This window comes from Sciurus carolinensis, chromosome 2, assembly GCF_902686445.1.
Source record: "Sciurus carolinensis chromosome 2, mSciCar1.2, whole genome shotgun sequence".
NCBI lineage: Eukaryota > Metazoa > Chordata > Mammalia > Rodentia > Sciuridae > Sciurus > Sciurus carolinensis.
Genome location: NC_062214.1, coordinates 118,372,063 through 118,385,093, shown reverse-complemented (window position 1 = coordinate 118,385,093; position 13,031 = coordinate 118,372,063). Strand labels below are relative to the sequence as shown.

At 42.0% G+C, this 13,031-nt stretch overlaps 1 protein-coding gene across 1 annotated transcript in view; it reads right to left on the bottom strand.

Annotated features, from left to right (window-relative positions):
- Ryr3 (ryanodine receptor 3) overlaps window positions 1-13,031 on the bottom strand; it is a 369,815-nt gene that overhangs the window by 82,539 nt on the left and 274,245 nt on the right. The window contains exons 62-65 of the mRNA XM_047539293.1: window positions 6,829-6,878; window positions 6,364-6,424; window positions 3,237-3,475; window positions 1,834-1,915 (exon numbers count right to left, since the gene is read on the bottom strand). Coding sequence (XP_047395249.1) covers window positions 1,834-1,915; window positions 3,237-3,475; window positions 6,364-6,424; window positions 6,829-6,878 — 432 coding nt within the window. The remainder of the gene's footprint in view (window positions 1-1,833; window positions 1,916-3,236; window positions 3,476-6,363; window positions 6,425-6,828; window positions 6,879-13,031) is intronic.

Here is a 13,031-nt window from a genome sequence, read left to right as displayed (position 1 = left end):
CTCGACTTTATATACTTTTGTACTGTTTTGTTTGCTTTTCTGAATTAACATGACTTTCTTTCACAATAATATCAAATAAACAAATAAAAATCAATAGGGTCAGCAACACAACTCTCAGATTTTAAATTCCCAATTCTCCAGTTGCTTTAGTCGGCTATGAGTCAATAGGGGCAAGCCTGAACCTAGGAACTTCACCCACAGAGTTCAAAACACAAGCACTGATATTTACAGAGATGTAGACACATAATAAGCTTGCAATGAACACATGGCTCAAGTATAAAAAGTTAGATGAGGAGGAGTCTTTCTGGTTTGATGTTTTGGAGTAGACCTTTGTCTTGTTTTTCCCTCTAAGAGAAGCATGTATAAATTTTACAAAAACACGCACAAAGAAACACATACACACATATGGATGAATGTTCACACACACATGTAACCTGAGAGAATAAGAAAAGACACTAAGAAAATATTTGCAAATGATCAATGAGAGAAATGAATTCAAAACACCTTTTGTTAAGTTGAAATTCAGTATTAACTGGAAAAAAATTCATATTCATTCTCTTGTTACTCTGGAATAAAATATGGTTAAAACTTTTTTCTGCCCATGACAAATCTATCTATATGTTATATAAAACAGTAAGAAAAACTAAGTAACTGTGAGAACTTAAAATAATAAAGCAAGTTTAGTTATTAGTTCCTCAACTAATTCCCCCCCCCCCTTTTTTTCTGTACTGGGTGGGGATTGAACCCAGGGACACTGTACCACTGAGCTATATCTTCAGTTCCTTTTATCTTTATTTTGAAAGAGGGTCTCCCTAAATTGCTCAGGCTGGCGTCTAACTTGCTAGCCCTCCTGTATCAGCCCCCTGAGTTGCTGGGATTATAGGTGTGCACCATAATTCATTGAACTTTGGAAGCTGTGATAATAATGAAACTGACATTTCTTCCATAGTTTTTGCTTACTAGCACATGATTTTAATTTATTCATTTTTAAGTTCTTGAATTCATTTCAATTTTGTCATGAAATAAGGGCCTATTGTTAGTTTGATAAAAGCATCATACGCAGGTAGCAAATGAAGTAGATGTCCTTGGATGGGTGTGTAGATGAAGTGATTTTAAGCACAGATTGAATTCCTTCAGGCTTGCTTGCTTGAGAGGATAAAAATAAGTGCAAAGTTCTGTTAACACTGTGTTTCTGCTCCAGTCTTACCCCTGGGTTTAAACGGAACAGCATAACATCAGCAACTGATGCTGAAAAGCAAGGGGTCACCAAGGCCTCTGCTGTGGCAGGCAGATTAGAGGCTGAGCAGGGAACCCAGACTCCTCTGCAAAGAACCTGTTAAGATTTAAGATTGCTGAGCCACATTTCTGCTACCCAAGCGCACACTTGTTTAAGACTGGAGCTAATCTGACAGCTGAGAATGGCAAAGGTCCGGGGTTGTATCACACAGAAACTCATTAAACACTAAAGCAACTTGCCGCCTATCCCTTGGGTGTCCCAGCAAGCTATGACCACAGGACTCTGAAAACTGTTTGGGAGCTGTGATTATGAAGAAATAGACATAATATGGGCAGGTTTTGGTTAGCTTGGCTTTATTGCTCCTCTGGTCACATACATTGACCAGCTCCCTCCCTAGAAGTCATCAGTATCAAGAGCTTCCTTAGGCTTCTTTATATTGCCATGGACATTTCATAACCCAGGCCCAATAATCCCCATTTCAGATTGGTAGACTTCTTAGTTTTGCTGGATTGAAAAGACAGTACTGATTTTAAAAAAAACCATAAGTGACATTTTTCTGAACCCAAATGTGTTACCCTCTTTTGTTCACTAATTACCTTTCAACATAGATGTTTTTTCCTGTCCCAAGGGAGTAGAGGCTGCACAGTATGTGGTAGCATGAAATCTGCACGTCACTCACTAAAACAAAGAAGAGATGTCATTATCACACATCAATCCCAGCTCTACCTCCTGCACATGGAAAGCTCCGAAGAGAGGAAAAAAAACGTATAGGCATCAGCCAAGAGCAAAAGAGCGCTCTCTCTCGCTCTCTCTCTCTCTCTCTCTCTCTCTTTAAACATAATGTAGCCTTTTTTTTTTTTTTACCTATATGTTAATTTGCTAGTTGCTGATCTGGGAGAGAAAACACTGATAGGCAAATCCCCTCCACTGAGCTATCCCAATTCCCTTGTGAGGCTTCTGATGAGGATCTCGATATCTCGCAGGGAAAGGAATCATGTGAGCAATGGAACCTTCCACCATGAAACTTATTTTCAGTAGAGGGAGACGTTATAGTCAAATGTTATCAAGTGCAATATTTTCTTCCTTTGGAAGAAAAAAATGCAGAAAACTTAAAGCCTTTTGCTCATTTCCTAGGTAGGAGTAACAGCCTTACCTTCTTCAGAGATAGAACAAACTTCCTTAAATCAGCTCATCCCAAATTCTATGCTGGGTGCTTTTCAAAAGGAAATTCAATTGTGTCATGATTCTACCATGACATTCCTAAGCGATGGGTATGTCCTGTTTAGGAGGACAGAATTTAATCTGCAGGCTACATGCCCCTAACCATGTCTGGATCTCATACCGAGGCTAGGACTACTTTGACACAATCAGAGGTAACTCTCCCAATTTGATTTTCAGCTGTTCAGGAATTTGGGAGATACAGAAATTGAAAACTGATTAAATCAAATCATATGCCAATATTTAAAGTGCAAAATTGATGCTTGGTGACAGAAAATTGGCATGGCAGGTAGCAGGTAGGGCTGGACACATGCTAAATGCAAAGTGAAGTAAAACCACCTGACTTTGGTCTCCTTCTGAAGACTCAGATAATGAAATGTTAGCATCTTTCCTTTGCTCCTGGTACCTTTGAATACATTAAGGCTTCTTAACAGAAAAAATGGTGTCTGAAAATCCCTGGGAGCAAATTTACATCTCATGCTGTATTACTCAGATAACCTTTCAAATTAAGTGGAATTACAATAGCTGAGAGTTAAGCTAGTAGGTGGGGAATTCTGGTCCAGAATAAAAATGGGAAAAAATTAAATATTATATACTCAAATGAAGGAAGTTACTTCCCTCCAAGAATTCGTTACCTCACTTTTTAAATCTAGGAAGAAAAAAAGCATGGAATAATTATTGCTCGATTCTGCCCTTAAGATCCACACAAGTGCCTGGGTTGCATACTTCCTGTCTGTGGCTGTGTGTAATGAAATCTATGACAAAGAGCAGTAGGACTTACAGAGCAGATCCACCCCAAACTGGTGCTGAGCAACATGCTCAAAGATGGATGTCAGGATGGGGAGCAGAGCCACAGTGGTGTAGTTGATGTTCTGAGAAACACCTTTGATCTGTGTTCTGGAATGGGTAAACTTCCCAAGCTTCAAGTTTTCTGAAGTCTTTTCTAAGTCTTCTGCAGCATTTTCAAAGAACGCTCGCAACCCAGCCTTCACCAGCTCTGAGCCTGACTTCATGACAGTCCTGCAAGCAAACAATATTCAAAAACAGAAGCATAATCTGAATTTTTTGGCCAACCCCCACTTTGCAAGAGTGGTGACTTGCAGTGCAATCTGGGCAGGCATTAGATAGTCCAGTCACTGACGACACTGTGTCAGGAGAAATGGAAGCAACAGTTAACATCCAGGAAGAAACCTGGCACACAGAAGCCATGGGCTAGTGACTGAATGGTCCACTTGTTTGAGGGAAGTGTTGTTCAACTTGAGAATGACTTAGAATGAAAGTGATATATTACTCACCTGCCGGCTACTGACCATTGCACCTAACAAAATAGAGGGAAGGTAAACTTTTCTTGCAGCTCACTGTGGGATAAGCAACTTTTATAAGGACTATTTAGAAACATGTCTCCTTCTGATGCAGAATCTCTGGGGGCAGGGAGGAAAGGAGGGAAGGAAGGGACAGAGAGCATGTACAGAAACCAAGGAAATAGGTCAACTGAAGCTTGGGCTTCTGTTTGCAGTGAAGTCCTACGTTGGATGAGGGGAGAAAATAGGAATGCCTAGTCCTTTTGAAACAGACAACTTAAAAAATAAACAACCTAATTAGACCCTGGGGAGGGGGATGTTGAAATGAGACCCGTGGGAATGAATATTGGCTATGGGCACCAGAGTCCTCTGCTCAGAACTGTTACAAAACTTGGAATTGGAACAAAATCTACGAGTCATCTATACTTCCTATTCAGAAGATTATGACAGCCTTGCTTCAAGGTCATAAAAGATGCTTTTTATCTACAGCATTTCCTGATAATCATTCAATCTGTCAGGATGATAAAAACAAGGAAATACAGTCAGCAGTGAGGCTTGCTCTGGTTCATTAAATATTCAAGTCTTATCTTCCTAACTTCTAGTCATAGGTTCTGTCAGGAATTATTATTATTTTTTCCCTCCTCCTCCTCCCCCTCCCCCTTCTCCCCCCCCCCCACTCCTCTCCCCTTCCTCTCCCCCTCCTCTTCCCCTCTTCCTTCTTCTTCTTTTTTTGTAGTACTGGGGATTAAACCCAGGGGAACTCAACCAGTGAGTCATACTCCCAGCCCCCCACACCTTTTTTTTTAGAGACATAGTCTCCTTAAGTTGTTGAGGCTGGCCTCAAACTTGCAATTCTCCTGCTTTGGTCTCCCAAGTCTCTTGTATTACAGATGCACATCACTGTGCTTGGTGGGGAATGGTGTCTTAACACTGGCTTTAAAAAACTTTTTGTTTGGACTTTTGCCAAACCTTTATTTTGCCTTTTTTTTTTTTAAACTGGGACTATCCCTAGCTTTTCTGTATGTTTTCTGTAGTAAAGTCTCCTTACTGCAGTTTTAAGGAATTTTGGTCACCAGGATGACTTGGTCTTTCCTAGTTCTTTAGTATCTCTACAACATGTTTGTTTCTCTCAAAACCCACAAAATCTGTTTTGATGATTCTTACTCTCCCTTTTTAAACACAGCCATCAGTCTGTCGTGGCTTTTCAGTTTGGGCCACTCTCCTAGGCTGGTGACTGTCTTCTGCACTGGGGTCTTGTGAGGTGCATTCTCCTTCTGACTTTGAGAAGGGCCCTCCTTCATAAGCATGCTAAAGAAAGCACCGTGTCAGTTCTCACTACTTCTCTCTTTTCTAATTTCATCATTTACTCTTTCTGTAGTTTATATATATATATATTTCTTTTTTTTTTTTGGTAATACTTCCTTCTGGGTTTTGCCATCTTTCCTTCCCCACTGGGTCCATAGACCATCTTTGTCTCTGATCTTTTTGAAAATAGATCTCCCTGGCCTTTTAAAAAATTTTTTTTTGGTAAGAAATATTTTATTTGCTATGTAACTTGTTATTTATCAAAATAGAAGACACCTTTAGTGACTATATAGAAAGTCAGAGTATCTACGATAAACATACCCCATGGAAATTCTCAATAACACCCTGGAGGCAGAAAAAGGACCCTGAGATGTACAGGGAACAGTGTGTCTCTGGACAGAAGGCCAGAATACTTTTTCCCAGTTTGTGGCAGGGACTTGGTGTTATGTAATAAATATGGGCAGTTTTCATTTAACTGAAAACATCTGGGAGCTCTTAACCCACATATGGAATTGGCTTGCAAACCATGTTTGTAGTGTGTGTTACAAAAAAAAAAAAAAAACTCTGTGTCCTGATTGATTGCTGGAGTTGGAAGCCAAGAATGGTCATGAATTTCCCTTTTCTGGGGTCTTATCTGTCTTCAGGGTTTCTCTCTGAATGCCTGGGAAAGAATCTGGGACCAGACCAGAAATATGCTGGATTTGGTACTATGAAGCACCTGAGTGGCAGGTACAGTGACCAAGAACAGGAAATCTTTATATTCCTAAGGGTGATTTTGGCAGAACATAGGTGAATTGTAGTAATCTTCCACTGACTAGACTAAGAGAAGATTCACTGGCCACAGCTAGGAAGGCAGGTATCTTAAATATGTTGCCTTAATGGATCAGCAATGCAAACCTGGGTATCCTGAGGACAATGCATCACCAAGTAAAGTAGAGAAACTGGGGCACTCATAATGGTCCTTGGCCATTCTGAATGCAGAGTGATATTGTTCATTTCTCTCAGGATGCTTATGTTCTCACTACCCATCAGGCGACTCTGTTTTTTGTAGAAAATTTGGTACAAAGTGGCACTTTGGCACATTATATATTTCATCTTCTGAAAGAACGAACATCTCAGGAAAAGAAGACAAGAACTGATCAAATGCTGAGCTGTCAGCATTGGGCATATGCCATGTAGTGGCTCTGCATCATGGGAATGAGAAACGGAGCATGCTAACTTCTAGGGTCAGATTCATCTTTGCCTTGAAGAGGAGTCAGACAGGGAGTCTTGAGAAACTATTGGAAAAACTGGCAGACTTACCTTGTGTCAAGTGTCTGAGCTAAGATGTGAAGACAGCTCACCATTGTAGTAGAATCACTCCCTAGAATAAAAAAAAATCACCTGTGACTACCCAAACCTCTCAGCCTGGCTTGTAAATGCAATCTTCTCAATATGCATAAGCTGTAGTGCAGTATAATTAACCAGCAGCACACATAGTGCCAGGCCTGTGCTCAGGGACAAGGCGTTTATCTGCAGCCTGACACAGCCTCTGCTTCATGATGGATGTCAGAGGCAGAGCTTAACACATCCACTGGTGTGGAAAATCTGAGCTGTTAAAGGGGTACAGAGGTCGTTTATCATGCTTCAGACCAATTTTCTATGGCAAATATAGATGGCACCTTAGTCCCAAGGCTCAGGTTATCTCAGGGAGTCACCAATAAAGGCAAAATACAAGTTCAGGATCATGATAGGCAGGAATGCAGCCATTAGTGACACTTTACTTACCAAAGAGGGAAATCCTGTGTCTAACAAGAGCAGCAAGTTTGCAGAACAGGCTAAAGCAGAAAAAAATGCAGTTCAGAAAGTCACAGAGATTCAAGGACTCTGTCCCCCTCACCCACTCCTATACTGTAAAACAGCACAGATTGGCACTCTAGGAAGTTGGGCCAGGTTCCTTTTGAAGAATCCTTTGGCTATGCTCAGGAAAATGTGTGGCCCATATTGTCTTGTTGGAGAATCCTGTGTGGTGCTTGCAGGCAGCTCCATCCTCACTGAAAACGATCTCTTTGTCATAGTTAACGGTATTTTTGCAGTGACCCTGTGCAAACTATCCTTTGCTATAGAGACCATAAGTTGAAATGTTCACTTGAAAGACATTCAGGAATGAGGATTCTGAAGGGAAGCACAGTTTTTCTGTTGTTGCAGTGAACTGTAAACATTTTATGATCTTCAGGTGAGCTGTGAGGCCTTTGTTGGGAGGTGGGCAGGAAGTTAGGATTGGAAAAATGTTATTGGTTAGGGTAGAAGTGAGATGTTAAGAAATACATTTTTGTTGTCATCTCTTATTAGTCTCTGGGTCTCACCAGGTTGCTGTCCTTGGAAATCAGAAAAGCTCTATGGCAAATTATATTTGTGACCCTTCTCCACATCTTTACCCATATTTTCAGTCAAGGAACTCTTGTAAGGTTTGTGCCTCCTTGCTTGAATTTCCACAGTGCCTAAAAGAGGGCCTTGTGCAGACAGAAAGGATCCCTGTAAATGTTTCGGCAGGCTGCTGAGGGACCCATCTAGAAGCACTGTGGGCGTCATGTGACCTGTGTTGCTGATGCTCTTGGGAGGAGAGGCCTCAGAGCTCTGGCATGGCTAGACAAGAACTTTGCAAATCCTTTAGAAAGCAGTGGAACAGAAAGAGGGAAAGTAGGAAAAAAAAAAAAAAAAAAAAAAAAAAAAGAAATGCCTATACAGGTCAGAGGGGTTCCAGGGTGGGTGGGAGGGAACTTGTCCTGGGGCTCCTTGCCTCACACAGGCAGAGGCCTTTTACAAGACAACTCAAATGAAGGCTGTGCACTTCCTAAGTGTTGGTGGGGCTGAAACTTGCTTACCTGTAAATGGTTCTCAATTAATGCCCTGGATTTTTCTGGGCTGTCTACTGAAAAATCACAGCTAACATGTTCTGTGATTAGTCATTCGTTTTTGCAGTGGAAATAAGTTGGAACCCCCTTGCCTAGAACTTAAGAGCACTCATAACAAGTTTCAGAAATTGGGTATCCAGTCACTGTAAAATTAAATATGGGCTGCTGCTTATTGTGCAAACTCATGGAGTTGGGGGAGAGGACAAACCCCACCCAGGCATGTGACCTGTGCTGCTGCTGCTCGTGGGTTCTGTGCTCTGCCCATGGTAACCCGGCTGTCTCAGTGAAGGTCTTCACTGTCCCCTGCTCTGTGTCACCTTCTCATTTGTAATCGAATGAGCCTCCCAGTTTCAGAAATAGGGACTGGATAAGCTCAGATATTTCTACTGAAAATGCTGCAAAGTGGATGGACACATGTTCTGTATAAATACAAAAAAACTGTTTCTCTCGCTGAAGCAGATGGTTGGATGATTTAATCCTAATACTGATGTGGCTCTCCCCCTGTCAGAAATGCTGTCGTGGGCATGCTAAGGCCAGGACCTGACATTTCCAAAGGCTCCTGGCTGTCCCATGGAGCCCATGATACAAGTGGGGCCGCTGCCCTCAGCCCACAGTTAAGAGGGACCGGAATTCCTGGATACCTTTCATCCACCTTAGAGTTTCAAGACAATAGAGTAAAGAAATCCAGCGGAAAGGGTCTGGGACCCCCTAATGAATGGCATCACGTGCAGAAGAGGTGGGGCAAAGGCGAAGGATGCAAAGGAGAGGAGTCTGGCGAGTGAACACATCCAGGACAAACAGGACTGCGTCTGTGGGAGGGTGGCAGGCTCACCTATGGATGTGAAAGCTATTTGCTAGGCTGATCAGCTCTAAGGTTGTATTCCAGCCACGACAAATGGTGCCTGGTTGAACAAATGTTACATTTCCATGAATTAATAGTCCAAGAAAAATAGGTGAAGAAAACAGACACATCTGCCCTCTATTGGATTATCTGAATATCTCACCTTGATTTTCACTTCCCTAGCTTCTTAAAAATACACTGGTGCGTTGTGAAAATGTTCAGGAGCTCTTTGGTCAGTACCTGATTCTAAGGTCATCACATTTTGATAGAATGGGAGCTTGTCTCTCATTTAAGAGTGAGAATAAGTAACTACAGTACAGAAGAAATGGCATATGATGGGGACAGAAAACTGCATGTTCATTCTTGTCCTAACTACCTGGGTCACTTTGGGCACTGAGCCTCAGATTCTCCCATTTGCAAAGTGAAGATCATAAAACACAGGTATTACTTTGAATTTAAAATATTGTGAGGTTTCATAATGATACTTATACAAATGTGCAATAATTTGATTAAGAAATATCAAACTAGACTTAAAGAGTCACATGACTATCTCAATAGATGCAGAAAAAGTATTTGATAAAAGAGCATTCATTCATGTTCAAAATGCTAGAAACACTAGGTATAGTAGGAACATACTTCAATATTGTAAAAACTATATATGCTAAACTTGACTTCATTCTAAATGGAGAAAAATTGAAAACATTCCCTCTAAAAACTGGAACAAGACAGGGATGCCCTCTTTCACCACTTCTATTCAACACAGTCCTGGAAACTCTAGGCAGAGCAACTAGAAGAAAGAAATTAAAGGGATACAAATAGGAAAAGAAGAATTCAAAAGTATCCCCGTTTGCTGATAACATGATTCTATATTTAGAAGACCCAAGAAACTCCACCAGAAAATTTCTAGAACTCACACATGAATCCAGCAAAGAAGCAGGATATAAAACTAATACCCCTAAGGAAATGAACAGACACTTCACAGAAGAAGATGTACAAGTAATCAACAGATATATGAAAAAATGTTCAACATCCCTAGTAATAAGGGAAATGCAAATCAAAACTACCCTAAGATTTCATCTCACCCCAATTAGAATGGCGATTATCAAGAATACAAGCAACAATAGGTGTTGGCGAGGATGTGGTGAAAAAGGAACACTCATACATTGCTGGTGGGGTTGCAAATTAGTGCAGCCACTCTGGAAAGCAGTGTGGAGTTTCCTCAGAAAGCTTGGAATGGAAACACCATTTGACCCAGCTATCCCACTCCTTGGTCTATACCCAAAGGACTTAAAATCAGCATACTACAGAGATACAGCCACATCAATGTTCATTGCTGCTCAATTCACCATAGCCAGATTGTGGAACCAACCTAGATGCCCTTCAGTTGATGAATGGATAAAGAAACTGTGGCATATATATACAATGGAATATTATTCCGCAATGAAAAATGATAAAATTATGGCATTTGTAGGCAAATGGATGAAATTGGAGAATATCATGCTAAGTGAGATAAGCCAATCTCAAAAAACTAAAGGACGAATGATCTCGCTGATAAGCGGATGAGGACATATAATGGGGGGTGGGAGGGGTTAGCATTAGGTTTAGGGTTAGGTTTAGGGTTAGGGATAAGGAGAGCGGTAAGAATGAAGGAAAGAAGGACTGTATAGAGGGAAAAGAGGGGTGGGAGGGGTGGGGGGGAAGGAAAAAAAATAAACATCATTGCCCTATGTAAACGTATGATTACACAAATGGTATGCCTTGACTCTATGTACAAATAGAGAAACAACATGTATCCCATTTGTATACAATAAAAAAAAATAGACGATCCAAGATGGCAGCCTAGAGAGAGACTGCACCCCCTGTCGCTCCAGAACCCAGGAGTTAAGAAGGGGAGGCATTGAGAGACTCGGACTGAAATAGAGCCACAGGTGAGTCTGCCCACTGGGTAAAGCTCGGCCCGGTGGCAGGCCCAGATAGAGGTGGCTTATCGGAGCCGGGCAGGGCAGCTAGAGTCATCCACAGGCAGCCCTGCGCACTCCGGCGGTGGGCCCCGCCCACATAGCCAGCTTCTCCAGGTTCTCTGAACGGAACTGGCCTGCTGGTGAGAGCCTTTCTGACCAGAACAAGCTCCGAGTCCCGGAGCCAGTGCAGCTCAGCGTACTCTGGCACGCAAGCAGATTCAGGGTCCAGACAGGGCAGCCAGAGACTTCCCCAAGTAGTCTGGACTCCTGCGGTGGGAGGTGCCGTTCAAGGCTAGCCTCTCGGAGCTGACCGCCCAGTGAGAGACTTTCTACATAGAACCAGCCACAAGCCCCCGAACCAACGGAGAGCCTCAATCCGCAAACAGCCTCTGGGATCAGGGCAGGGCAGCCAGAGACCTCTTCAGGCGGCTCTGCCCACTCCGGCTGCAGGCTCTCTTCTCGGGGCAATCCAAGATGGCGGCCTAGAGGGAGACTGCACCCCCTGTCGCTCCAGAACCCAGGAGTTAAGAAGGGGAGGCATTGAGAGACTCGGACTGAAATAGAGCCACGGGTGAGTCTGCCCACTGGGTAAAGCTCGGCCCGGGGGGCAGGCCCAGATAGAGGTGGCTTATCGGAGCCGGGCAGGGCAGCTAGAGTCTTCCCAAGGTAGCCTTCCACATTCTGACAGTGAGCTCCTCCCACACGGCCAGCTGCACGGTGCAGGCCCACAGTGAGAGCATTTCAGCACAGAGCCAGTTCCAAATCGTGGAACCAGTAGGGGGCTAGGGGCAGTTTTCTTCGGATACGCTGCTTTATCAGATTCCTCCAAGACATCAGGCTACTGAAGGCTGGGAGGTGATACACTGGAAATCTACCGGGACACTATAAGCCAATAACGGAAAACTGCAATATCTCAGGGTCCCACTGACAACTGACCAATATGAGAAAACAAGGGAAGAAAATGTCCCAAACAAACCTAGATACTACATCAATAAAACCCAATGACAGCACAGCAGAAGAAATGTCAGAAAGGGAGTTCAGAATGTACGTAATTAAAACGATCAGGGAAGCAAATGAGGAGATGAAAGAGCAAATGCAGGCATTGAAGGAGGAGATGAAAGAGCAAATGCAGGCATTAAATGATCGCACCAATCAACAGTTAAAAGAGCAAATACGGGAAGCAAGAGATCATTTCAATAAAGAGTTAGAGATACTGAAAAAAACACCAAACTGAAATACTTGAAATGAAGGAAACAATAAACCAAGTTAAAAACTCCATAGAAAGCATAACCAATAGAATGGAGCACCTGGAAGACAGAACCTCAGACATTGAAGACAAATTATTTAATCTCGAAAGCAAAGTTGGCCAAACAGAAAAGATGGTAAGAAATCATGAACAGAATCTACAAGAATTATGGGATATCATGAAAAGGCCAAATTTAAGAATTATTGGGATTGAGGAAGGCTTAGAGAAACAAACCAAAGGAATGAACAATCTATTCAATGAAATAATATCAGAAAATTTCCCAAATCTGAAGAATGAAATGGAAAACCAAATACAAGAGGCTTATAGAACTCCAAACATACAAAATTACAACAGACCCACACCAAGGCACATTATTATGAAAATACCTAACATACAAAATAAAGACAGAATTTTAAAGGCCGCGAGAGAAAAGAATCAAATTACATTCAGAAGGAAACCAATAAGAATATCAGCAGATTTTTCAATCCAGACCCTAAAAGCCAGAAGGGCCTGGAACAACATTTACCAAGCCCTGAAAGAAAACAGATGCCAACCAAGAATCTTATACCCAGCAAAACTTACCTTCAAATTTGACGATGAAATAAGATCCTTCCATGATAAACAAAAGCTAAAGGAATTTACAAAAAGAAAGCCAGCATTACAGAACATTCTCAGCAAAATATTCCATGAGGAAGAGATGAAAAACAACGATGCAAATCAGCAACAGGAGGCGCTAGCCTAAAGGAATAGCCAAATAAAGGAGAAACCAAATCATGTCAAAAACAAATATGAGTCAATTGACTGGGAATACAAATCATATCACAATAATAACCCTGAATGTTAATGGCCTGAATTCATCAATCAAAAGACACAAACTGGCAGATTGGATTAAAAAGAAAAATCCAACAATATGCTGCCTGCAAGAGACTCACCTCATAGAAAGAGACACCCATAGACTAAAGGTGAAAGGATGGGGAAAAACATACCATGCACACGGACACAGCAAAAAAGCTGGAGTATCCATCCTC